The sequence below is a fragment of the Carcharhinus amblyrhynchos genome, chromosome 9 (assembly GCF_965287045.1).
Source record: "Carcharhinus amblyrhynchos chromosome 9, sCarAmb.v2.hapA, whole genome shotgun sequence".
NCBI classification, from domain to species: domain Eukaryota; kingdom Metazoa; phylum Chordata; class Chondrichthyes; order Carcharhiniformes; family Carcharhinidae; genus Carcharhinus; species Carcharhinus amblyrhynchos.
Genome location: NC_137332.1, coordinates 4,202,252 through 4,229,130, shown reverse-complemented (window position 1 = coordinate 4,229,130; position 26,879 = coordinate 4,202,252). Strand labels below are relative to the sequence as shown.

The 26,879-nt window shown below is 46.4% G+C and overlaps 1 protein-coding gene and 1 long non-coding RNA gene across 2 annotated transcripts in view; one reads left to right on the top strand and one right to left on the bottom strand.

Annotated features, from left to right (window-relative positions):
* Positions 1-390: 390 nt before the first annotated feature.
* The window catches only part of ddah1 (dimethylarginine dimethylaminohydrolase 1), a 125,486-nt gene continuing 98,997 nt past the window's right edge, over positions 391-26,879 (bottom strand). Inside the window, exons 4-6 of the mRNA XM_080195093.1 lie at positions 24,608-24,727; positions 9,897-10,040; positions 391-1,702 (exon numbers count right to left, since the gene is read on the bottom strand). Coding sequence (XP_080051219.1) covers positions 1,592-1,702; positions 9,897-10,040; positions 24,608-24,727 — 375 coding nt within the window. The 3' untranslated portion in view covers positions 391-1,591. The remainder of the gene's footprint in view (positions 1,703-9,896; positions 10,041-24,607; positions 24,728-26,879) is intronic.
* LOC145347559 (uncharacterized) overlaps positions 18,468-26,879 on the top strand; it is a 33,221-nt gene continuing 24,809 nt past the window's right edge. Inside the window, exon 1 of the long non-coding RNA XR_013887824.1 lies at positions 18,468-18,549. This is a non-coding gene — a long non-coding RNA (uncharacterized LOC145347559). The remainder of the gene's footprint in view (positions 18,550-26,879) is intronic.

Sequence of the window (26,879 nt, the reverse complement as noted above, 5' to 3'; positions counted from 1 at the left end):
TGAAGTTTGCACATTCTCCCCGTGTCTGCATGGGTTTCCTTCGGATGCTCTGGTTTCCCCCCACAGTCTGAAAGACGTGATGGTTAGGTGCATTGGCCATGCTAAATTCTCCCTCAGTGCACCCAAACAGGCGCTGGGAGTGTGGCAAAGAGGAGACTTTCACAGTAACTTCATTGCAGGGTAAATGTGAGCCTACCTGTGACACTAATAAATAAATTTTAAACTTTCAGTGACCCCTCTACTAAGGGGAGAAGTGTCTTCCCATCTACCCTTTGTCCCTCACTATTTTGAACAATGACATCTCACTTCTAAAATTTTAAACTTGCATTTTTTCTCCCACAAAATATATCAAAAGTATCCTTTTGCTTCATTAAAAACTGACATTTGAAATAAAAGTACGCGACATTTTTATTTGATTGGTTGAGCAGAAACCTGTCGATTTGTCACACAAAATAAAAATGAAATTCAGTAAAAGGCTATTACAGAAAAATCCATACAAAAGCTGTAATTCTTTGATCATTTTCCTTGGCAATGTTTGAAATATTTAAACACCTTTCAAATTATACAAAAAAAGCAGCAATATTTCACTGTTAAAAGGGTGTTCGAACAACCTGAAGCTGTCTGTGGAATGTAAAAGTGGCAACAACAGTGTCAAACTGCATGGATATGGTGGCAAAGCCATAAGGAAATGCAATAAAATTTCTTGTGAAGCAGTAGCATGTTTGCAGTGAAAGTAGAACTTGCTTTGAAATATGGCAATAAGTTTTAATTGCGGCCAGTGCAAGTAAAATGGACTGGATACGTTGGATGTAGCATTGATAATGACTTTTATTTCGTTTATATGAAGCAGATGGAAAACACATCGAGCGATCAGGTTTGGCGGGAGTGAGTACTGATAATGTCCTTTTGAGACCAAACTGAAATCGCCCCGATGCCTTTGGCACAGACACCGAAGCAAACAAGCTAGATTAATTCGAAACAAAACCCGTCATCCCAAGAAAAGTCTAAAGTAAATGGATCTGGATCATTTCGGATTATCCAATAAGCCACCCCTTCAAAGCATGTGCTGCTGTGGAATGCAAAAGGAGGGGGTATTGTTAGGCGTGCAAGTCCCAAAACACTGTATCACAATATTGGTGCTGCTAAGCATTAACCAATAATCTCAGTGGAGAGAGAGGCAAAGGAAACTATCAATGGATTTAACAGCAGAGGAAAACTAACCCCCACTTACAGAACAACTGCAGTACCTAAATAAAAATCCAACTTTGATTAAGTTCACCCTTTTAACACCTGAATATATATATATACACATACACAAACAGATATACATGTATATATCCTGCTTGTCACAACCCTAAGCAGTTCACCACAGAAAGGGAAGTTATACATGGTCTGAATCACAAGGTGGCAATATAAGACTATCTGATCTCTTGTCTTAAAAAACATAGCACTCATAGTAGCACAGTGAAAGTTAAGGGTCTAAGACCAACATGGAAATCGGATAGCATTTGTCGGCTCAGTTACATAATAATCACATTATTGCAAATCAAAAGAAATATCACTTTGTTTTAAAAATAGTGAGCCTCGTGTTTCAAGCTCTCTTGTTAAGCAGAACAGAACAGCAGGTCAGACCACCATCAACTTTGGCCAGTTCAGTGTTGCAGACCGGAATCAGTGTGTAGTCCTTCAGCTTTTCAAAGACCTGCCAGGGAGAGAGAGAGCGAGGTTATTCCGGTTATCTGTTCAAGTTTGCCTTGAAAATCAAGCGCGGCCAGTAACATTGCTGAAGATTTGCCACCACATCCCCTCCCCTGTCACCCACCCCCCCACCACACCCGCACCCTTCAGGTTCCCCCCTCCCGCCACAGTGTCTATTGCAAAAGTGTGGGTAGCCTGCCATTTTTTGCCGGCAGAAGCTTCCGGTCCTGCCAGTGGGTTTTCCCGTTGTTCACACCATGGCGGGGAGATCCCCGACAACGGGGCCAGAAATTCCCACTGGAAGGATTGCCCATTGTAATAACATCAGTCAGGCCTTTGAAGTTGGCCTATTGGAGTATGAACTCCCTGATTAAGGACCCAATTGATGGGCCCATCAGGGACTCCTTGCCTTGTACTAAACCGGGTGTGACAGTTCCTCTGACACACCCAGAGGTAGACTGCTGACTACTGGCACCCCTGTGTACTGCTGTTGGAGTCTGTAAATAAAGGGATTTTAGTGAGGGGACTGCTGCTTCCAAAAACTGATTACAGCCATAAAATCCAGCCCATATCGTCAAAACATTTTGTCTTGCACTGATTGATCAAATTGCCAACCAATTTTCTCCTGTAGTATCAATTGCTGTGGTTAAAGTCTGGCATTCTTGTGTTTGTCCTGATGAGTGCATGGTGAAAAACTTCAGCAACACGTCTCTCTTTTCACTAATATTTAAGTTCTGTGCTGCCAGATATCCTCTTGAAAGATAAATCACCATCCGGCATTTACTGGGTTGCGAATGTTCCAGGTTGAAACAGTAACATTTTTTCGCTCTAAATCATTTCTAGACATTATCAAGTCTGCTTCAGTGAATAGAATGGAGTCACGCTGACTCAGAATTGTCTAGGAATTCCAATGATTCATCTATCGATTGTATTCTCTCCGATTAGCCATCCACCACATCACCTGCAGATTTACTTCCTGTGGGTTCTGCCAAATGACCTTAGCTAGGAAAGAATGTTCGTTTATACACAGCCTTTCACAGCTAGAGGACACTTCAAAGCATTCTACAGCTAACTGAAATATTTCTGAAGTGTAGTCACTGCTGTAATATAGGTACCATAGCAGCCAGTTTGCACACGCAGACAGAATGCACTTTAATCAGCAATAGCTGACATTGATTGAGGGAACAGCCAGGATGCTGGGGGGGGGTTAAATCCCTTGCCCCCTCTTCAACATGGTGCCCATTTGATCTTTTACATCCACCTCCCAGAACAGATGGGGGTTTGTATTTAACGGCCGGATTTTTCCAAGCTCGTCCCCGGCTGGGATTCTCTGGTGAGTGGGATTTTGGCTGAGGGCAAAATTCTCAGTCCCTGTTGGCAGCGGTGGCAGAGTGAACAGCGTGGGAGAGTTCAGGCTGAGATCTCATTTGAAAGACAGCAGTTCTGACAGTGCGGCACTCCCTCAGTACTGAACCTCTGACAGTGCAGCACTCCCTCAGCACCGACCCTCTGACAGTGCAGCACTCCCCCAGCACCGACCCTCTGACAGTGCAGCACTCCCCCAGCACCGACCCTCTGACAGTGCAGCACTCCCCCAGCACCGACCCTCTGACAGTGCAGCACTCCCCCAGCACCGACCCTCTGACAGTGCAGCACTCATAAGAACGTAAGAAATAGGAGCAGGAGTGGGCCATCTAGCCCTTCGAGCCTGCCCCGCCATTCAATAAGATCATGGCTGATCTATCGTGGCTCAGTTCCACCTTCCCACCCTCTCCCCATAACCCTTAATCCCCTCGCCTATCAAAAACCTATCAACCCGCGTCTTAAATATATTTAGCGAGGCAGCCTCCACCACTTCAACGGGCAGAGAATTCCAGAGATTCACCACCCTTTGAGTGAAGAAGTTCCTCCTCAACTCTGTTCTAAACCGCCTCCCCTTTATCTTGAGGCTGTGCCCTCTAGTCTTACTGTCCTTTCTGAGCGGGAAGAGCCTCTCCACCTCTATCCTATCCATCCCATTCATCATCTTATACGTCTCAATGAGATCTCCCCTCATTCTTCTAAACTCTAACGAGTACAAGCCCAGTTTATTCAGCCTCTCCTCATAGCTCAACCCCCTCAACTCCGGCATCAGCCTAGTAAACCTCCTCTGCACTCCCTCCAAGGCCAAAATATCCTTGCGCAAGTGCGGCGACCAAAACTGCACACAGTACTCCAGCTGCGGCCTCACCAGTGCCCTGTACAGTTGCAGCAAGACCTCCCTACTTTTATATTCAATCCCCCTCGCTATGAAGGCCAGGATCCCATTCGCCTTCCTGACCACCTGCTGCACCTGCAGGCTGGGTTTTTGCGACTCATGCACAAGGACCCCGAGGTCCCTCTGCACCTTCGCCTGCTGCAGTTTTTCGCCATGTAAGTAATAGTCCTTCCTACCATTATTCCTACCAAAGTGGACAACATCACACTTGCCAACATTAAATTCCATTTACCAGTTCCTGGCCCATTCGCCCAGCCTATCTAGATCTAGATCCTTCTGCAACTCAGTACTGACCCTCTGACAGTGCGGCACACCCTCAGTACTGACCCTCTGACAGTGCGGCGCTCCCTCAGCACCGACCCTATGAGAGTGCAGCGCTCCCTCAGCACTGACCCTCTGACAGCGTGGCACACCCTCAGCACCGACCCTCTGACAGTGCGGCACTCCCTCAGTACTGACCCTCTGACAGTGCGGCACTCCCTCAGTACTGACCCTCTGACAGTGCGGCACTCCCTCAGTACTGACTCTCTGACAGTGCAGCACTCCCTCAGCACTGACCCTCTGACAGTGCGGCACTCCCTCAGTACTGACTCTCTGACAGTGCAGCACTCACTCAGTACTGACCCTCTGACAATGTGGGACTCCCTCAGCACTGACCCTCTGACAGTGCGGCACTCCCTCAGTTCTGACCCTCTGACAATGTGGCACTCCCTCAGCACTGACCTTCTGACAGTGCGGCATTCCCTCAGTACTGACCCTCTGACAATGCGGCACTCCATCAGCACTGACCTTCTGACAGTGCGGCACTCCCTCAGCACTGACCTTCTGACAGTGCGGCACTCCCTCAGTACTGACCTTCTGACAATGTGGCACTCCCTCAGTACTGACCTTCTGACAATGTGGCACTCCCTCAGTACTGACCTTCTGACAATGTGGCACTCCCTCAGTACTGACCTTCTGACAATGCGGCACTCCCTCAGTACTGACCTTCTGACAATGCGGCACTCTCTCGGTGCTACGCTGAGTGTATCAACCCAGGTTATAAACTCAAGTCTCAGGAATGGGACACTAGTCTTGAGGCTGATGCCCAGTGAAAGCAGACTGCTACAAATGTTGGGAATGTGAGAAAGAGAACAGAAAATGCTGGAAACACTCAGCTGTGTGTGTACTGTCTCTGAAGAGGGAAATAGTGGGAATTGTCCACCCCCTGCTCAAGCTGAATCTTGGGACAGAACTTTCTAGTGCTGCTATTGATGTTCTCCCACAGGGTGGCCTCACAGCGCCAGGGGCCTGGGTTCAATTTCCGGTCACTGTCTGTGTGGGGTTTGCACGTTCTCCCCTGTCTGCATGGGTTTCCTCCGGATACTCCGGTTTCCTCTCACAGTCTGAAGATGTGCGGGTTAGGTGGATTGGCCATGCTAAATTGCCCCTTAGTGTCAGGGGGACTAGCTAGGGTAAATGTATGGGGTTATGGGGATGGCGCCTGGGTGGGATTGTGGTCAGTGCAGACTCGATGGGCCGAATAGCCTCCTTTTGCACTGCAGCGTTCTATGAGACCTTGTTGAGACTGGAAGATCCCGCCAGTGGGAGAAGCTGGAAAATTCCACCTGTTAACTCGACCTCTCTCCACAGATGCAGCCTAACCTGCTGAGGTTTTCCAGGATTTTTTATTTCCCTTTCTCAGCAACACCTTGTTTGTCAAGGGCCAAGAATGGCACCAAGACAGATCTGTCTGGCAGCTATAAAATAGCAGCAGGGGAATTACTGAGAAGTACATTTAGGGTAGATTTCAAGAAAATTGTGTTTATTCATGCTGATAAATTATAATAATAACCTCCTGAGCAAATAAATTGAAAAAAAAGCACTTGATGATTGAAAATGCAATTGCTTGTGGAAGGGGCTGAATTTTAAGAAGCTCAATGTGGCTCTCCTTCCCGGAAGCTTGTTTATGTTTGCAAAAATTACATCAAACCCTTGGACAAATTTTACTTCCACAAATATTTGTGTTGCGTGGCACTAGCTATGCAAAGCAGAAGAGCAACATATTCATTATCGTTCCTGCTCGCTCACGCGCTTTGGTTTCTGGAACATTCACAGGCATTAACCAAAAGTACTTCTGAGTTACGCGAAGCTGCCCTTGCTTCAGTTGAATCTAAAGCATTTGATTCCAAGAATCCTTTCATGATTGCAATGGAGAGGGATAGGGTCACATGGCAGGGCAAGGTTTATAGCTGCGGGGGGGTAGTTATGATGCGATTAGGCAAGAATTAGGGAGCGTAAGATGGGAACAGAAACTGTCAGGTCAAGCAAAAATGAGAAGTGGAGCTTGTTCAAGGAACAAATACTGCGTTCCCTTGATAGGTGTGTCCCTGTCAGGCAGAGAAGAAATGGCCGAGAGAGAACATAAGAACGTAAGAAATAGGAGCAGGAGTAGGCCAACAAGCCCCTCGAGCCTGCCCCGCCATTCAATAAGATCATGGCTGATCTGTCTTGGCTCAGTTCCACATTCCCGCCCTCTCCCCATAACCCTTAATCCCCTCTCTTATCAAAAACCCATCAACCTGCGTCTTAAAAATATTTAGCGAGGCAGCCTCCACCACTTCAACGGGCAGAGAATTCCAGAGATTCACCACCCTTTGAGTGAAGAAGTTCCTCCTCAACTCCGTTCTAAACCGCCTCCCCTTTATCTTGAGGCTGTGCCCCCTAGTCCTACTATCCTTTCTGAGCGGGAAGAGTCTCTCCACCTCTATCCTATCCATCCCATTCATCATCTTATACATCTCAATGAGATCTCCCCTCATTCTTCTAAACTCTAACGAGTACAAGCCTAGTTTATTCAGCCTCTCCTCATAGCTCAACCCCCTCAACTCCGGCATCAGCCTAGTAAACCTCCTCTGCACTCCCTCCAAGGCCAAAATATCCTTGCGTAAGTGCGGCGACCAAAACTGCACACAGTACTCCAGCTGCGGCCTCACCAATGCCCTATACAGCCGCAGCAAGACCTCCCTACTTTTATATTCAATCCCCCTTGCTATGAAGGCCAGCATCCCATTCGCCTTCCTGACCACCTGCTGCACCTGCAAGCTGGGTTTTTGCGACTCATGCACAAGGACCCCGAGGTCCCTCTGCACCGCCGCCTGCTGCAGTTTTTCTCCACGTAAGTAATAATCCTTCCTACCATTATTCCTACCAAAGTGGACCACCTCGCACTTGCCAACATTAAATTCCATTTGCCATTTCCTGGCCCATTCACCCAGCCTATCTAGATCCTTCTGTAGACTCTCCCCACCCTTCGCACAATTTGCCTTTCCACCAATTTTGGTGTCATCAGCAAATTTCGACACCCTACACTCGGTTCCCTCCTCCAGATCATCTATATAAATGGTAAATAGTTGAGGCCCCAGCACCGAACCCTGGGGCACTCCACTAGTCACCATCCGCCAATCCGAATAGCACCCGTTGACCCCCACTCTCTGCCTCCTATTTGACAACCAGTCCTCTATCCACGCTAACACCCTACCCCCAACTCCATGCCCCCTTACCTTCTGCAATAACCTCTTGTGAGGTACCTTGTCAAACGCCTTCTGAAAATCCAGAAAGACCACATCCACCGGCTCTCCTCTATCCACCGCCCTAGACACATCCTCATAGAACTCCAGTAAATTTGTCAGACACGACTTCCCTTTAACGAAACCGTGCTGCGTCTGCTCTATCAAGCAGTTCCCCTCAAGATGCCTCGCTATTTCCTCCTTGATGACGGATTCTAACATTTTACCTACAACAGACGTTAAACTAACAGGCCTATAATTCCCCGCCTTTTGCCTGCCACCCTTCTTAAACAACGGCGTAACATTAGCCGTTTTCCAATCTTCCGGCACTTCCCCGGAATCCAGCGACGTCTGGAAAATAACCACCAAGGCATCCACTATCACCTCCGCCATTTCTTTCAGGACCCTCGGATGCATTCCATCCGGTCCTGGGGACTTGTCCACAATCAGCCCCCCTCCAGTCTGTCGAGCACCACCTCTCTGGTAACAGTAATGTCATCGAGACCCTCCAGTCCTACCACCTTTCCATCTCTAACATCCGGCAAATTATTCACGTCTTCCTCCGTGAAGACCGAAACAAAAAAGTTATTCAAGACCTCAGCCATTTCCCCATCCCCTACCACTAAGTCCCCCTTCTCATCCTCTAAGGGACCAACGTTCACCCTAGCCAGCCTCTTCCTTTTTATATACTTATAAAAACTCTTGCTATCCTTTTTTATATTAAGCGCTAGCCCAGCTTCATAGTTTCTCCTACCCTCCTTTATCAACTTCTTTGTCAATCTTTGTTGACATTTAAACCTCTCCCAATCCTCTTCTCGCCCACTACTCTTAGCTACTCTAAACGCCTCCGCTTTTAATTTAGCACTTTCCTTCACCTCCTTCGTTATCCACGGCTTATTACCTCTCCTCCTACGGTCCTTTTTGACCATCGGAATAAATTTCCGCTGAGCACCAAGAAAGATCTCCTTAAAGATCCTCCACTGCTCCTCAGCAGACCTACCTTCCAACGCGCTCCCCCAGTCCACATTCGCCAATTCTTCTCTCATCCTACCGTACTCCCCTCTGTTCAAACAAAGGACGCGTGTCCGGGAACCCACTTTGTTCTCCTCCTCACAGAAGAGGTTGAATGTCTTATCAAGAGGGAAAAGGAAGAGTATATAAGGATGAAAAAACAAGGTTCATTTGGGTCGTTTGACAATTTCAAGGTAGCTAGGAATGAGCTAAAAAAAGGGCTTAGGAGAGCTAGGAGGGGGCTTGAGAAGTCCTTGGCGGATCGGATAAAGGAAAATCCCAAGGCTTTTTACTCTTATGTGAGAAATAAAAGAATGGCCAGGGTGAGGTTAGGGCCAGTCAAGGATAATAGTGGGAACTTGTGCATGGAGTCAGAAGAGACAGGTGAGGCGTTGAGTGAATACTTTTCTTCGGTGTTCACCAGGGAGAGGGGCCATGTTTTTGAGGATGGGGGTGTGATACAGGCCGATAGGATGGAGGAGGTAGATGTTCTGAGGGAAGATGTATTAGCAATTTTGAAGAACCTGAGGGTCGATATGTCCCCTGGGCCAGATAGGACACATCGTAGGATACTTTGGGAGACAAGGGATGAGATTGCGGGGCCTTTAGCTTTGATCTTTGGGTCCTCACTGTCCACGGGGATTGTGCCAGAGGTCTGGAGAATGGTGAATGTTGTTCCTCTCTTCAAGAATGGAAATAAAAATGACCCTGGTAATTATAAGCCAGTTAGTCTTACTTCGGTGGTCGGTAAATTAATGGAAAGGGTCCTGAGGGATAGGATTTATGACCATTTAAAAAGATGCAGCTTAATCTGGGATAGTCAGCATGGTTTTGTGAGGGGTAAGTCTGGCCTCACAAATTTAATTGAATTCTTTGAGGAGGTAACTAAGTGTGTCGATGAAGGTAGAGCAGTTGATGTCATATACATGGATTTTAGTAAGACATTTGATAAGGTTCCCCATGGTAGGCTCATGAAGAAAGTAAGGGGGTGTGGGATAGAAGGAAATTTAGCCGATTGGATAAGTAACTGGCTGTCTCATAGAATAGTAAAAAGTCTGACAACACCAGGTTTTAGTCCAACCTATTTATTTGATAATATACTCACTAGCTTTCGGGGTTACCCCCTTCGTCAGGTGAATGGAGAATTAATAGATGGATAGGGCTGAGGTGGGATTATTGTCAGTGCAGGCTCGATGGGCCGAACAACCTCCTTCTGCACTGTAGGGATTCTGTGTTTCTATGTTTCTAATAAGAAGAAAAAATTAAACACAGCAACTTTAAAGTTCCTGTCATTGAAAAAAGTATGTTTTGAAATGAAGTTGACCAGAACTTCAGACACAGGGAGGATGTGCAGGCTCCACATAGAGTCTTGCTTGATTTACCTTTGCACTATTGGGGAACTCCTGAGCGGTCCGATGCAGCAGAACATGCCCCTTGTTGGGTATATTGAGGTAAACACAATTTGCAGCTTGGTCATCAGGCAGTGTCAGCTTGTCATAGCGATGGTCACTCATCTCCTGCATGATCTGTTGAGAAAAAAAGAAGTTAAAGCAAAGCCAATAGGATCATAATGAGTTGGTTCAATTAGCCATCACACCATTCCCTACATTCATATCATCTGATAGAATCAGAGTGTGGTACAGTGGTTAGCACTGCTGTCTCACAGCACCAAGGACCCGGGTTCAATTCCCACTGCTGCCTCACAACGCCAGGGACTCCAGTCTGATTTCCAGCTTGGGTCACTGTCTGTTGGAGTCTGCACATCCTCCCCATGTCTGCGTGGGTTTATTCCGGGTGTTCCAGTTTTTTCCCACAGTCCGAAAGAAGTGTTGGTCAGGTGCATTGGCCATGCTAAATTCTCCCTCGGTATACCTGAACAGGTGCCAGAGTGTGGCAACTAGGGGATTTTCACAGCAACTTCATTGCAGTGTGTTAATGTAAGCCTACTTGGGACACTAATAGATAGACTTTGCTAAGACCTTCCGGTCTCCTTGGCTATTTGTTCAGTTTATTGAACTTGGGACAGTTCGACAACACACCTTGTTTTTTTTCATCTGTTCAGGGAATGTGGGCGTCACTGTCTGAACCAACATTTATTGTCACTGAAATTAACTGGGTGCTCGATCATTTCAGAGGGCAGTTGAGAGTCAACCATGTTGCTGTAGCTTTGGAGTCACATGTAGGCCAGGCCAAGTAAAGACGACAGATTTCCTTCCCTAAAGGACATTAGCAGTGAACCAGATGAGTTTTTACAACAACCAACCAATGTTTCATGGTCATCGGTAGATCTTTACTTCCAGATTTTTTTTTTTACCCAGAGTAATGCTCTGGGGACCCGGGTTCAAATCCGGGGTTCTCAGAACACTGTGTGGGTTTCCTCCGGGTGCTCCCACAGTCCAAAGATGTGCTGGTTAGGTTGATTGGCCATGCTAAATTGACCCTAATGTCATGGGATTAGCAGGGTAAGTGTGTGGGGTTACGGGAACGGGGTCTGGGTGGGATTGTGGTTGGTGCAGACTCTTTCTGCACTGTAGGGTTCTATGATTCTACCGACTGTATCAGTAAGCGACCACCTCCCGCACCTGCTGGAGCACAAGACAGGCTTTCGTCTGTTCCTCCAGTGAGGCTTTTTCCTGGAATAGTTCACTAGCCTGCTATAACTTGAGGGGCACGGCTCCACATCAAGCGTGGCTGACCAGGAGTCTCTCCCGCTCTTCCTGGTGTGTTGTGCAGGATTTACTGGTTAACACTAAACCTGGTTGGTTGTATTATTAATGCACTTCCATTGGCCATCAAGTCCTGGGGAAGGACTTGAACTTGGAGTTCCTGGCTCGGAAACAGAAACACTACCCACTGTGTCTTAACAACTCCTTCCTTTCCCAAAACAGAAAACAAAACCAATGAAGATATATATGTGTTTGTCATTACACTCTGAAATGAAAGTCAGAGATTACAAGGTATCTCCAGCGTAGAAATGGGCCATTTGGCCCAACTGGTCCATGTATTCTCCACACAATTCTCCTCACACTTCTTTTTATCTGACTCTACGCAACTCTCTATCTCTCTCCCTCATCTGTTTATCCAGCTTCCCCTTGAATATATCTGTACTATTCACCTCAACTATTTCTTGTGGTTGCAAATTCCACATTCATACCACTTTCTGGTAAAGACATTTCTCCTGAATTCCCAAGTGAGTTTATGGAATGTGGTTCCTCTTTCAAGTTTTGTGTTACAGTTTAGATTGTAATAGAGCTCTTGTGAGTCATAACTCATTAAGGTTTAATATTTCATCAGCTTTTCTATATATAGCAACCATACTTACACTTTCATCATTTCTACCCTTCTTATTCACTGCTGTGACTATTCTGAGATGAGGAGAAATTTCTTCACCCAGTCAGCCTGTGGAATTCTCTACCACAGAAAACAGCTGAGGCCAAAACATATATTTTCAAGAAAAGTTAGATATAGCACTTGGGGCCAAAGGGATCTAAGAGTATAGGGGAAAGTGGGAACAGGTTACTGAGTGGGATGATCAACCATGATGATGATGAATAGTACAGCAGGCTCAAGGGGCCAAATGGCCTCCTCCTGCTCCTATTTTCTATATTATTCTGTTACCTCACACTGCTATTATTTACCAACTTAGAAGCTTTTATTTACGGAGATACGCATCACAAACATACAGCTCCAAACCCACAATCTCAGTAATACAGGACGGCACGGTGGCGCAATGGTTAGGACTGCTGCCTCACAGCGCCAGGGACCCCGGGTTCGATTCTGGCCTCGGATGATTCTCTGTGTGGAGTTTTCACGCTCTCCCCATGTCTGCATGGGTTCCCTCTGGGTGCTCTGGTTTCCTCCCACAGTCCGAAAGATGTGTGGGTTAACTTGATCGGCCATGCTAAATTGCCCCATAGTGTCAGGGGATTAGCAGGGTAAATTTATGGGGCCTGGGAGGGATTGTGATCATTGCAGACTTGATGGGCTGAATGGCCTCCTTCTGCACTGTCGGGATTATAATATTGGTGAAAAAGAAACAAAGCATTGGCCCAGAGTGAGTGTGAATATCAGAATAACGAAGAACTTTATTCAAAATTAAAGACAATAAAGCAGGATTTGGACTGTCACATGGCAAGAAAAAAAGAATTAAAACACAGCACATGAGTTCATCATCTGAGTTCAGAAAGCTGTAAAGTGCCTGATTGGAAGATGAGATGCTGTTCCTCACACTAACACTGCAGCAGATCGAGGACAGAGATGTGAACGTGAGAGCAAGGTGGTGAATTAAAATAGCAAGAAGCTGGAAGCTGTGGAAGCTTCGCAAACCTGATGTACAACTTCTGATTTGATTTGATTTATTATTGTCAGATGTGTATCAGTTCTTGCATGCCATCCAGACAAAATATACCATTTATAGAGAACATAGGGGAGAAGGAAATGATAGGGTGCAGAGTATAGTGTTTCAGTTTAGGGTCAGGTGAAGAGAAAGATTAGCGTAATATACGATACGACCATTCAAAAGTCTGCATCCAGCAGGGAAGAAGTTGTTCTTGAGTCGGTTGGTATGTGCTTTCAGACTTTTGTATCTTTTTCTCGATTGAAGGAGGTGGAAGAGAGAATGTCCAGGGTGTGTGGGGTCCTTAATTATGCCGGTTGCTTTTCCGAGGCAGTAGACAGAGTCAATGGATGGGAGGCTGGTTTGCGTGATGGATTGGGCTTCGTTCACCACCCTTTGTAGTTTCTTGCGGTCTTGGGCAGAGCAGGAGCCCGTACCGAACTACGATACATTTGGATAGGATGCTTTCTAGGGTGCATCTGTAAAAATCTTTTGGAAGTTTCAAATGACTGGGGATGCTGGGATTGTTCTCTAGAGCAGAGAAGGTTCAGGGATGATTTAATAGAAGTGTCCAAAGTCCTGATCAGCCTTGACAAGAATCATAGAATCCCTACTGGGCAGAAGAGGCCATTTGGCCCATTGAGTCTACACTGACTTTCCAACAGAGCACTTCACCCAGGCCCTTGGACCTGGGTTGGATTCCGGCCTTGGGTCACTGTCTGTGTGGGATTCCTCCGGGTGCTCAGGTTTCCTCCCACAGTCTCAAAGATGGGTGGGTTAGATGGGCTGACTTTAGTAAATGCATGGGGTTGTGGGGATAGGGCAGAGGGGAGGGTCTGGGTAAGATGCTCTTTTGGAGAGTTGGTGCACACTTGACTGCTGGATGGCCTCCTTCTGCACAGTACGGGTTCTACGGTTACTGTTTTGGAGGGGAGGTGTTGGTGACGAAGAAAGTGGCGCAGTTGAGCCAAGGCAAATCTGTTTAGCTAATATAAGGTTGCTGTTTCTTAGTTTAATGGTGTGAACGCCACTGCTTTATATCTGAGGCTGTTTGACCCAGCAATGATTAAGAAAGACAGCTTGTACATTTCTACAGATCATTTTCACACATCTGAGAATTGTACATCATGCAATGAATAAACTGCATCCAGCTTTTATCGGAAATAAATTGCTTCTTTCTGCCCAGTGTTCGATTGCTGTTGTTTAGGAATAAACTCAGTGGAGTAATTCTTCCCACAGGTAATGCTGCTGATTTCAGTGATTCACTAGCAGATGGATTGAAGATGGCAGTGAGGGATGCGATACATACATCAGCCAAGAGCAGAAAGAGGTAGGAATTGGGTGGAGGAAAATAAAAACCAGATACAAAGGAAATAGAGAAAATGCTGGAAAATCTCAGCAAGTCTGGCAGCATCTGGAAGGAAAGAAAAGAGCTGACGTTTCGAGTCCAGATGACCCTTTGTCAAAGCTAAAAGGTACAGAAAGTGGGAGATATTTATACTGCAAGGGGAGGGAATGAAAGGTGAGTCAGAGCCACAAAAATAAGGGAAAATGCTGCTAATGGCAGCCCACAGAGAGAGTAGTTTTATAGTTTATTTATTAGTGTCACAAGTCAGCTTATATTAACACTGCAATGAAGGTACTGTGAAAATCTCCTACTTGCCACACTTCGGTGCCTGTTCGGCTACACTGAGGGAGAATTTATCATGGCCAATCCACCTAACTGCACACCTTTGGACAGTGGGAGGAAACCCACACAGACACGGGGAGAATGTGCAAACTGCACACAGACAGTGACCCAAGCCAGGAGTCGAACCCAGGTCCCTGGTGCTGTGAGGCAGCAGTGCTAACCACTGTGCTACCGTGCCGCCCGAACTGAAGGTCAAACGGCAGAGAAGCTGAAATCAGAGGATAAACTGTGACAGATGAAGATGTGGGGGGAGAAGGGGAGAGAGGTAAAATTGAGAAAAAGAGGGAAAGGGGAAGCAAAGGGGGAGAAAAGGTAAGGAAAGGAGGATAAAACAGGGGAGAAGAGTGGGGAGGGAGAAAAATAATGACAATAAAGAAATAAAAGGTAAATAGTTAAAATGAAATTAAAACAAGGGGGTCAAAGTGGGGTAAGAAATAGGAAAAAAACTGAGTTCACATTATTCACCTGATCCCCACTGAATTAATGTTTCTCTGTCTGGTCACCACCAATAGAGACGGCATCTCTGCCTTAAGCCCCCAGCCCTGCTCACAGCTCAGATCAAATAGCAACAACATTAAATTCCCTCTCACAGTTTGTCTGTGTAACTGGAGGGGGCCATTCAGCCCCTTAAGTCCATTCTGTCATTCAGTTTTATCATGGCTGATCCACATCTTAGCTTGGTCTACCTGCCTTGGATTTCATAACCTTTAAACCTTAACCTACAAAATCTAACAGAATGTATTATTTTGAAATGTCCCCTTATCCAGCGCCCCCCCCACTCCCCCCACCCCAACTTCAATAGTTTATGTGGTAAATGGGCAGGGAGTTCCGGATTACCATTACCCATTTTGTGAAGAATTGCTTCTTGACATTGTCCCCAGTTGGCTTTGCTCTAATGTTATTTCCCCCTTGTGCAGGGCCCCCACAACCAGAAGAAATAGTTTCTCCATCTACCTGAGCAACTCCTTCAATTGTCTGAAACACCTCAATCAGATCATTCCCTCAATCTTCCATTTTCAGGGAAATACCACCCTAATCCATATTGATCCTCACAATCTAGCGCTGTTGGCCAATCACGGTGAATCTCTGCCCCCACAAGGCTGATATCTCCCCCTGAGAGGCAGAGCCCAGAACAGAACTCAGTCATAGAATCATAGAACCCCTACACTACAGAAGGAGGCCATTCAGCCCATCAAGTCTGTACCAACCACAGTCCCACCCAGGGCCTATTCCGTAACCCTGCAAATTTACCCTGCTAATCCCCCTGACACTAGGGGCAATTTCACATGGCCAATCAACCTAATCTGCATGTCTTTGGAGTGTGGAAGGAAACCAGACCACCCAGTGGAAACCTACGCAGACACAGGGAGAACGTGCAAACTCCACACAGACAGCAGTGCTAATCATTGGGTCTGATCAATGTTCTACAGGATGGGTTTTACAGCCTCGCTCATCCGAAAACGTAAAATTCCACCTGGAGTCAATGGACATTTCCATCTGTCCACCCCTCACTCCCTCTGATTCCATGTCAGGTAGGTCAGTAAAATTCTGGCCAATATATCAAAGAACAAAGAAAATTACAGCACAGGAATGACCCTTCGGCCCTCCAAGCCTGCACCGGCCATGCTGCCCGACTGAATTAAAACCCCCTACCCTCCCGGCGACCATATCTCTCTTTTCTCATTATAATCACGTATTTGTCAAACTGCCCCTTAAAACTCACTATCACATCTGCTTCCACTATCTCCCCCGGCAGCAAGTTCCGGGCATCCACCACCCTTGGTGTAAAAAACTTGCCTCGTACATCTCCTTTAAACCGTGCCCCTCGCACCTTAAACCTATGCCCCCTAGCAATGGACTCTTCCATCCTGGGAAAAAGCTTCTGACTACCCACTCTGTCCATACCCCTCATAATCATGTAGACTTCTATCAGGTCATCCCTCAAACTCCGCCATTCCAGTGAGAACAAACCAAGTTTCTCCAACCTCTCCTCATTGCTAATGCCCTCCATACCAGGCAACATCCTGGTAAATTTTCTCTGTACCCTCCCCAAAGCATCCACATCCTTCTGGTAGTGTGGCGACTAGAATTGAACACTTTATTCCAAGCGCGGCCTCACTAAGTTCTACAACATCACTTCCACCTCTTTGTTTTCCTGCCCGCCTTAGAGACACACCAACATTTCATCAACTGTTCTGGTTATCATAACTTTCCCTCTGTGACTTTCTCATCTCTACACAGAATGAGATAACTCCCTGATTCAGTTTTCTTATTGCTTCCCTGAACTCACTGTTACCTGCATCAACCAAGAAGAAAGAGACATTGGACATGGGAATCCATTGCAATAAAGGGTCAGTGCTCTAAGAACATTTATCTATTTTCAATTGCTAGGCTAAGTGGAGGTTACAAAGCTCACCGTGCAGACTAACGCTACAACTGAGCTGAGGAGAAGATGGAACAAATTAACAAGTAGTAATTAAACAACACCAAATCTCTGTTTAAAAGGTTGTGAAGACTTTTTGTGAGGTTCGGAGGGAGGGAATGCAAGAGCTGAATGGCCTTCTCCTGTGCTGTATGAATCAGTAATCACGCTATAAAAGTGGTCTCAGTTTTATGGATTCCAGATTAAAATCCACTTTAAAATACAATTCTCATCAGCTTCTTTAGCCGATTCCGCTCAATCTGTGTCCCTCTAGTTACTGACCCTTTTCCCTCAGGAAACAGTTTCTCCTTAATTACTCCATCAACACCTTTTCGTATCTTGAACTCCGCTGTCAAACCTGCTCTCGGGAGAACAATCCCAGCTTCTCCTGTCTCTTCCTTTTAACTGAAGTCCCTTATACCTGGGGACATTCTAATAAATCTCCTCTGCACCCTTTCCAAGCCCTTGACATCCTTCCTGAAGTGTGAGGCCCAGAATTGGACACAGTATGAGGGGATGGCGGGGGGGGGAGTGATGGGGACCGTGGGGAGGAGTGAAGAACTGAAATATCATAGCATTTAATTCAGTTAATTAAATTTCATAGAACAGAATCCTTACAGTGCAGAATGAGGCCAGTTGGTCCATCGAGCCTGCACCAATAACTATCCCACCTAGGCCCTTTCCCTGTAACCCCACATATTTACTCTGCTAATCTCCCTGACACTAAAGGTCAATTTATCATGGCCAATCCACATAACCTGGACATCTTTGCAGTGTGGGAGGAAACCGGAGCACCCGGAGGAAACCCATGCAGACACGGGGAGGACGTGCAAACTCTACACCGACAGTGACCCAAGCTGGGAATCGAACCCGGGTCCCTGGCGCTGTGAGGCAGCAGTGCTAACCACTGTGCCACCGTGCTACCCTATAAATTACATGGCAAGACAAATTCTAAATCTCATATCAGTTAGATTGGGAGGTTTCCATTAACAGTTCCGGAGAAACCACTTTCTTAACGTGTTGTTATTTTTTGCTGGTGGAAGTGACATGACAATATCATTAAAAGATTTTTCATTGACTTGACTGTGGAGATTGTAAAGGTCACAGAATGTGAAGGGAACTAGTCTGGGTTCAGTGATAATCATTCCTCACACCATCAGTATTCAATGTCAGGAAATTTGTCAAAGTCATCATCACGCTGAAGTTTTGACCTTTCATTCGTTAACACCCAAAGACAGAGTATGGTTCTGAAACTGGCTACATAAATATACACACACAAGTGTCATGGGACCTTGAGTGAATTGCAGAGCAAAAAGCCACAAATTAACTTTAGCAACAGCCAGCTACCTTACCATTTCCCATCTCAGTCGTTCAGATGAACAGCATCTGGCAATCACATGCACCAAGTGTCAGCTCCTTCAGGCAGCAGTGAAGTTTAAAAATAACTCGAGAGTAAACAAGTCAGCGAAGAGCTGAGGGGCTTTGCGGTGGGCAGTGATATATTGGCAAGTTCTCTGCAGCAAGCCGCTGACCTACTTTTCCACAGTTCAATTGTAGGATGAGCAATTAAAAATTGAAAGGAAAAAGGTAAGTATTGTAATGTTGAATGACATGGCAACTGTCATTATGTGGGGATGGATTAACAGTAAAAATGTATTAACATAATCAAGGCTTGAGGGGCCAGACAGCAAGCTCCTACTTGCTAATTTAGTTCCGGGTCTGATAGTGCACTATACAATAGGACGCTAATATTTTCCTGATAATTTGTTTATTTACAGAACGCAGCTTTACATAGAGCTGTTTCTACCGGATACCCCCGTGTCCTGACAGTCTCTGTTTATGTATGCTCTAAGTACTTAATTAATCAATGCTCTCATCAGCATATTTTAACAATATAATTAACAGATGGCACTGTGGCACAGTGGTTAGCATTGCTGCCTCACAGCTCCAGGGACCTGGGATCGATTCCTGGCTTGGATCATTGTGTGGAGTTTGCACGTTCTCTCCAAGTCTGCGTGGGTTTCCTCTGGTTTTCTCCCACACTCCATAGAGGTGTGGGTTAGGTGCTTTGGCCATGCTAAATTGCTTCTTAATGTCCCAGGATGCGTAGGTTAGAAGGATTGGTGGGGTAAATATGTGGGGCTGTGGGGATAGGGCCTAGGTGGGATTGTTGTTGGTGTGGACTCAATGGGTTGAATGGCCTTATTCTGTATTATAGGGTTTCTATGATGTTCTGTGAATGGCCATTAACACCCTTCCTGCTTCTTGTGTTCTCAAAACATTCCAAGGTGTTTCACAGGAACATTGTCAAACAAAGTTCCACGTGAGAAAATAGTGGGTCAGGTGCCTGAAGGCTTGTAGATGGGTGTTCAGGAACATCTTTAGGAAGGGCAGCAAGGTGGAGGAGTTTAGGGTGGAAATTCCTCAGGCTGAGAGAGCGGAGATTTGTTAATTACTATGTCATAAAATCCACTCAGGCCCACAATTTGTAACACTCTGTGAAGGGGATGCTGGATTTTTGGAAATGTGACTACATATCTATGTATATAGGACCATCTCAAGAATGTTAGTGTTTGTAAACATTGTCATGTAACTTAGAACATTCTGGCATGAGTTGAGAAAGCATTTGTGACATTCCAACAGTGACATTCCATTCTTGCATGCCAGTAGTTGGCTAAGATCATCCTTACCAAACTGATGACCCTTACTGGCTTGGCAACAAGAGCAGGGACTGCCTCTCAGTGACCTTTCCCTCCCTGATATCAGATCCTTCGGTTAGGCAGAAACGAGGGACCCCAACCTGGAAGGTCACAAGCAACACGCCAGGACTTTTTTTTCAGTTCCCTCAATGACAGCTCCTTGTTACCCACAGCTGGGGCAGTGCCAGTGATGGTGGGATGAGGACATTAAGTGGCCATTAGTTGGTCACTGAAAGGGCTAAATTGGTGGTGGGTTGGGCAGGCTTTCCATGGGTCACTCTACCACGTACTTAACCGAGTGGGCGCAGCCAAGAAGGAGGGTGAGGTCCCCGTCCACCACATTCCAACTGGATTAAAAGCCCCCTCCACCTGCCCTATTAAATCCTGCCCTGTGCAATTTTCTCCCCTCTCAACTCATAGAATCCTTATAATGTAGAAGGAGACCATTCAGCCCATCAAGTCTGCACTGACTCTCCGACTCAACTCTTACCCAGGCCCGCAACCTGATCGTATCCTCACAACTCCACGTATTTACCCTCCTCATCCTTTTAACTTACAAACTAAGGGGCAATTTACCATGGGCCTAACCTACACATCTTAGGACACTAAGGGGCAATTTAGCATGACCAATCCACCTAACCTGCACATCTTTGGACTGTGGGAGGAAATCGGAGCACCCGGAGGAAACCCACGTAGGCACAGGGAGAACGTGGAAACTCCACACGGACAGTGACCCAAAGATGGAATTGAACCACCCAGGTGCTGTGAGTGAAACTCCAGGATTATTAATCTATATCCAGAGTTAATCCCAGTAGCAGACAGACAGTGCTAACCACTGTGACACCACGCCCCTAAACTCAATGAATTGTTGACAGAACTATTGCCTCCTGACCCTTCACCTCAATGTATGAACTGAGTAAACGGGTGTCAGTGTAATGGTGAACTGTCCGAAGCTTTACAGCGAAGCCTGATCTAATCCTCACCTGATACTCATCCATCGATACTTCCAGCTGGAATTCCTCTGGCCAATGATGAGGAAAGGGGCTCTGGCTGATTTCCCCTCTACCCCCCACACCCCCCGTCCTCTCCACTGAATCAATGCGTCTAAACTATACTCAAATCACTCAGCAGGCGACTCCTAATTGAACTGGGCACATTCTGGGGTCAACGTCTAGCTGAGCCAGGGGCACAGGCCGCAGGAAGAAGAGAGAGAGAGAGAGTTCTCACATCAATTACATTTCCCATTCTCATCGCACAGTCTTTCAAAATCAAGAGATTAACAGAGAACCCTGCTGGCTGCAACAATTTCAACACAGTCGCAGCAGCTGGGGCAGAGTCCAACTCTCGAGGTCTTCGGTGCATCACACATCGATACTCACAGCCTCTCTGAAACTGCTGGTCAGGGACGCTAACTAGAACTGGTCAGGGACGCTAACTAGAACTGGTCAGGGACGCTAACTAGAACTGGTCAGGGACGCTAACTAGAACTGGTCAGGGACGCTAACTAGCAACAAAAACTCAACACCAAAACAAGAAAACGCGCAGGTCCAAAACGAATATATAAAAAAAAAATCAGTGGGATCTCACTGGGATGACACCACCAGCAGAAATAAAGAAGACAAGTGTCATGCCCACCTGCCCCCCCCCCCGCCCCGCGCTCCCCCCCCCCCCCCCCCCCCACGCCACCCCCCTCACTCCCATTAAATCCAAAACTCCACCATTATTAATTTATATCCAGAGCTAAGCCCAGCAGTAAGCTGCTTGGTACCATTTTCTAATTGCGGTTTTAGCTGACGGTTGATGCCACTCAGCCTCGAGTAAAATACTGCTTCATCATCGCACAGCTGCTTAATGTTTTCCTCATTTAGAATGTGGTTTCTTTTTTGCCTTGTTGGGTGTGCCACATTTACATTTACTTGGTACTTGAATATTGCTGAACAGAGAGGCATGCAGCTGAAATTTTTCACCTTGCACTCATCAGGACGAATGCTAGGATGCCCAATTTCAAATCGCAATTAGCATTCCCTTCCGTTGTTTGTTAGAGGCAGACTACAGATTGTTCAACCAATCCCTGCTTGCAAAGCCCAAAACAAAATGTCTACTGTTAGATGTGATTGGATAACACTTACTGAACGTCCTGAGTGCGATAACCACAACACTGACCACCAATTGAAGCAAAATACTTGTTCAAAGTGATATACATTGCTACCGTTCTCTGTCAACAAAAGGAATACATTCAATCCTTGTGCCTTTTTTGAGTCACCCAGGAGTTTTGAAAGGTTAAACTTCCCCACTGATATCAGCATGGGTGGCACGATGGAGCAGTGGTTAGCACTGCTGCCTCACAGTGCCAGAGACCCGGATTCAACTCCTGGCTTGGGTCACTGCCTGTGTGGAGTTTGTATGTTCTTCCTGTGTCTGCGTGGATTTCCTCCGGGTGCTCCAGTTTCCTCCCACAGTCCGAAAGACATGCTGATCAGGGTGTATTGGCCATGCTAAATTCTTCCTCAGTGTACCCGAATGAGCACCAGAGTATGCCAACTTGGGGATTTTCACAGTAACTTCACTGCAATGTTAATGTAAGCCTTCTTGTGACATTAATAAATAAACTTTAATTTAAACTTAAACTCAATGGCAACACCTCAATCAATTACAGTTGACCTGTCAACCAACCAATCAGCACCCTTTCTGCTGTGGCAATAATAGTGGTGATTGTTTGAAATTTGGTATTCTTGTGTTTGTCCTGATGAGTGCAAGATGACAAACGTCAGCAACGTGTCTCTTTTTACAGTCACATTGCCATATTTATTCTTCTATCTGTATTGTACTTGTCCTTGTTCCTTCACAAGGTTTATTACCGCAGCCCTGAACTGAATCTCACCAGGGGTGTAGGGACAGGCTGAGTGCTGAGGCGGTGTGGCGGGGGGAGGGAGTTTGTAAGATGGTGAGAATGGATGGGGGTACATTGCCTTCCTGCTGCCATGGCATTTTACCAGTGGTGGGGCAGGGAGAGGATGTTTCCCACCCAGAGGTGCCTCTTACCTGGGCAATCAAGAAGCTCTTCTTGCCACCACAGGCTGTTACTTGTGGGGTCGGGGCCTCTACGACCTGGGGCGACTGATTAACCCTGTTGCAGGGCTCATGGGGTGGCTACTCCTAATCAAGTACGCTGTGACCCACAGGAAGGGTCCCGAGTGGGGTAAGTGGGGGGGGGGCACTTGTTTTCCCTGCAGCAACATCCCCCCACTCCCTGCCCTCACCACTTCCCCCCTCCTAGGGATGTTTCTAATTGACTGTTGAAGTTTTGGTTACCGGGTACTCTATACCCCACTTACTGAAGTTCCGGACGTGACCAGCGTTCCCGGTGGCGCTGCTGAGCCTGGTAGGCTCTCGGCCCTCTGATTGGAGGGCAGGTGACCTTTCTTTAAAGGGGTGGGAGTTCCAATGGGAATGAATTAGTTGGGCCAGAAATGCGTCTGGGGGTCCCAGAAAGGCCAGGATGGGTTGCCCCTGACCTTTGGGCCTGTCATCAACTCCCCCCCTCCCCCGAGGCACTGAGTCAATTCCAGCCCCTTTGTGCCAGATTTCAATTTGTTCAGGACTCTCAATTATCTGCCAATTATCCTTAACAAATCCAAAGGTGTGGAGGTTTGGTGGATTGAACATGTGAAATTGCCCCTTAGTGTTCCTAGATGTGTAGTTTCGGGGGAATTAGACATGGGAAATGTGTGGAGTTGCGGTGATAGATGGGTAGGCTTGGGTAGGATGCTGTGTCGGAGATTCAGTGCAGAATCGATGGGCCGATTGGCCTCCTTCTGTAGTCATAGAGGTTTACAGCATAGAAACAGGCCCTTCGGCCCAACTTGTCCATGCTGCCCAGTTTTTACCATTAAGCTAGTCCCAATTGCCCGCATTTGGCTCATATCCCTCTACACCCATCTTACCCATGATAACTGTCTAAATACTTTTTAAAAGACAAAATTGTATCCGTCTCTACTACTACCTCTGGCAGTTTGTTCCAGACACTCACTACCCTCTATGTGAAAAAATTGTCCCTCTGGACCCTTTTATATCACTCCCCTCTCACCTTAAACCTACGCCCTCTAACTTTAGACTCCACTGCCTTTGGGAAAAGATGTTGGCCATCCAGCTGATCTATGCCCTCATTATTTTATAGATCTCTATAAGATTGCACCAAAGCAATCTCTAGGAAATAAAGTCCCAATCTATCCAACCTCTCCTTATAACTCAAACCATCAAGTCCTTTGTATAATAGGGTGACCAGAACTGTACATTGTATTCCAAGTGTAGCCTTACCAATGTCTTGTACAACTTCAACAAGATGCCCCAACTACTGTATTCAGTGTTCTGACCGATGAAACCAAGCATGCCGAATGCCTTCTTCACCGCTCTGTCCACCTGTGACTCCACTTTCAAGGAGCTTTGAACATGTACCCTTAGATCTCTTTATTCTGTAACTCTCCCCAACGCCCTACCATTAACTAAGTAAGTCCTGCATCACCAAAATGCATCACCTCGCATTTATCTATGATTGGCAAATTAAACATCTGTGTTGTGTCACATCATCCGAGTGGCACTGAAGTTCAATCGAATGATCTTCCATTTGTATAGCTACTTTCCTGACCCCAGGATCTCCCACGGTGATTGTAGCCAATGAAACATCTTTGAATTGTTGTCAGTATTACATCAGTGGAAATTCTGAGCCAGTCCATTCAGGGGGAAAGTTAGGAAACACACGAAAGCTGGAAAAGGTTTGGAATTCTCTCCCATAATTCGTACCTGCAAACTCTGCAAGCAACAGATTTTGGCAATGCTGGAATTCAGGGACATGAAGGCAAGGTGGGAAAATGGGTTAGGAGCAGCAATGATCTCAATGATTGGCTGTACAAAGGGCTGAATGGCCTCTCCTATCCCTCCCCATGTACCTGCAGTGCTCTCTGAGCATGCTCACTGGAGCCGATAGCAATCAGTCCTGGACCAGCCATGGTGCAAAAGCTCTTCAAATGCAAAGTACCCGTGACGGTGACTTTGGAAACAGCATAGTCCTGTATCGGAGGAAAGGAGAATGGAAAGTTTATTGCATAAAGTATTAAATCAAATCAATGTCTCCAAGGCTGTAGCCAATTGTGAACAAACAGGATTATTATTTATCTACTGCATTAAAATTGATTTTCTTTCCTCTAATGTTCTCCTCAATCTCCTGCTTTTTCTTTCTCTGTGGGTCAGGTGACTTCAATGTTCTGCTCCAATACCCACCCTGTCACTGTGGCTCACACACTGAGTGCGTTAGCAAGGTGCTCGCTATAGGGGAAAGTGGGGAAATATCACCTCAAACACACACACACACATTCACTCACATACATGTACACTCATACTCACTCACACTCACTGACACACTCACACATACTCTCACACACTCAGTCACACTCACTGGCACACTTACACATACTCTCATACACGCATACACTCACATACACACAATCACACACTCACTCACACAATGTACTCGCATACTCACTCACACACACACATATTCTCACATACATACACTCACACTCACAAACACACACTCTCACACACACACTCACACACTCTTACACTCACACACATACACACTCACATTCCAACACACTCATTCACACATATACACACACACACACACACCTACATGCTCATATACCCGCACACAAACACACCCACACACAAAGATTATCAACATCCCAGGGCTGATAATAGACCAGAAACGGAACTGGATCAGGAATATAAATACTGTGACTATAGGATCAGGAATCCTGGCTTGGAATCCAGTGATGAGTCTCCTCCTGACTCCCCAAAGTCTGGTCACCCTCTAAAAGGCACAAGTCAGGAGCGTGATGGAACATTCCCCACTTGCCTGGATGGGTGCAGCTCCAACAACACTCAAGAAACATAACACCATACAAGACAAAGCAGCCCACTTGATTGGCACTACATACACACGGTGGGTCATGCGTGGGCTGCTCTTGGACGTTTCGAGAGTGGCCTAGTACTTTGCGTCGTTTGTGTACGCTTAAAACTGGACCAGCAGATGAGCACCAAGACAGCTCAGTGACTATCACTGCTAGCTGTGCAGATACATGGATTTGGGCCTGTGTCTGTGGGAGTTTGCGCATTCTCCCCATGGTTGCGTGGGTTTTCTCCGGGTGCTCCGCTTTCCTCCCACACCCCAAAGATGTGCTCTTAGGCTGATTGGTGTAACAAATTGTCCCTAAATTATTCTCCCCTGAATCTGGTTTCCAGTGGGGGTACCATAAGCATAGACACGGGTCAAGGGAGGTGTAGGGAAAATACATTTGTTAAGATGGTGGCGCGGGCTCGTTGGGCTGAAGGGCCTGTTTCCCTTGCTGTTTTGTTCTTTGTTATTAACTCCCTCCATCACCGATGCACAGTGACAGTCATGTGCACCCCATCTACAAGATGCATTGCAGCAATTCACCAAAGTTATTTGCAGCAGAAACTCATGAAAGCTCCAAACACATTACCTCTACCATCTAGAAGGACAAGGGCAGCAGAGGAATGGGAACACCACCACCCGCAAGTTCCTCCAAACCACTCACCATCCTGACATGGAAATATATTACTGTTCCTTCACTGTCACTGGAAATCCTTGAATTCATTCTTTAACAGCACTGTTGGTGTACTTACACCATGTAGACTGCAGAAATTCAAGAAGGCAGCTCATCACCACCTTCTAAAGGGCAATCCAGTGATGCCCACATTCCCTCGAATGAAAAACACACACACGCCAATGTACATCCACACAATAAACCAACACACACTCACACCCACACAACCACACACACACCCACATATCCACACATAAACACACGCGCACACACACACACCCACATATCCATACATAAACACACACACACACACACACACACCCCCATATATCCACACACGAACACACACACACCCCCCCCCACATATCCACACATAAACACACACTAACACACACGCATACACACACCCACACACAAACCCACACAGTGAAGTCCAACACAAACTGAAGGAACAGCACCTCATCTTCTGATTAGACATTTTACAGCCTTCTGGACTGAACATTGAGTTCAACAACTTCAGACCATGAACTCTGAGCTTCAGTTTGATTTCTTTTCCAACCTCACTCTCTCCCACTTTCCCACGTGCCAGCCT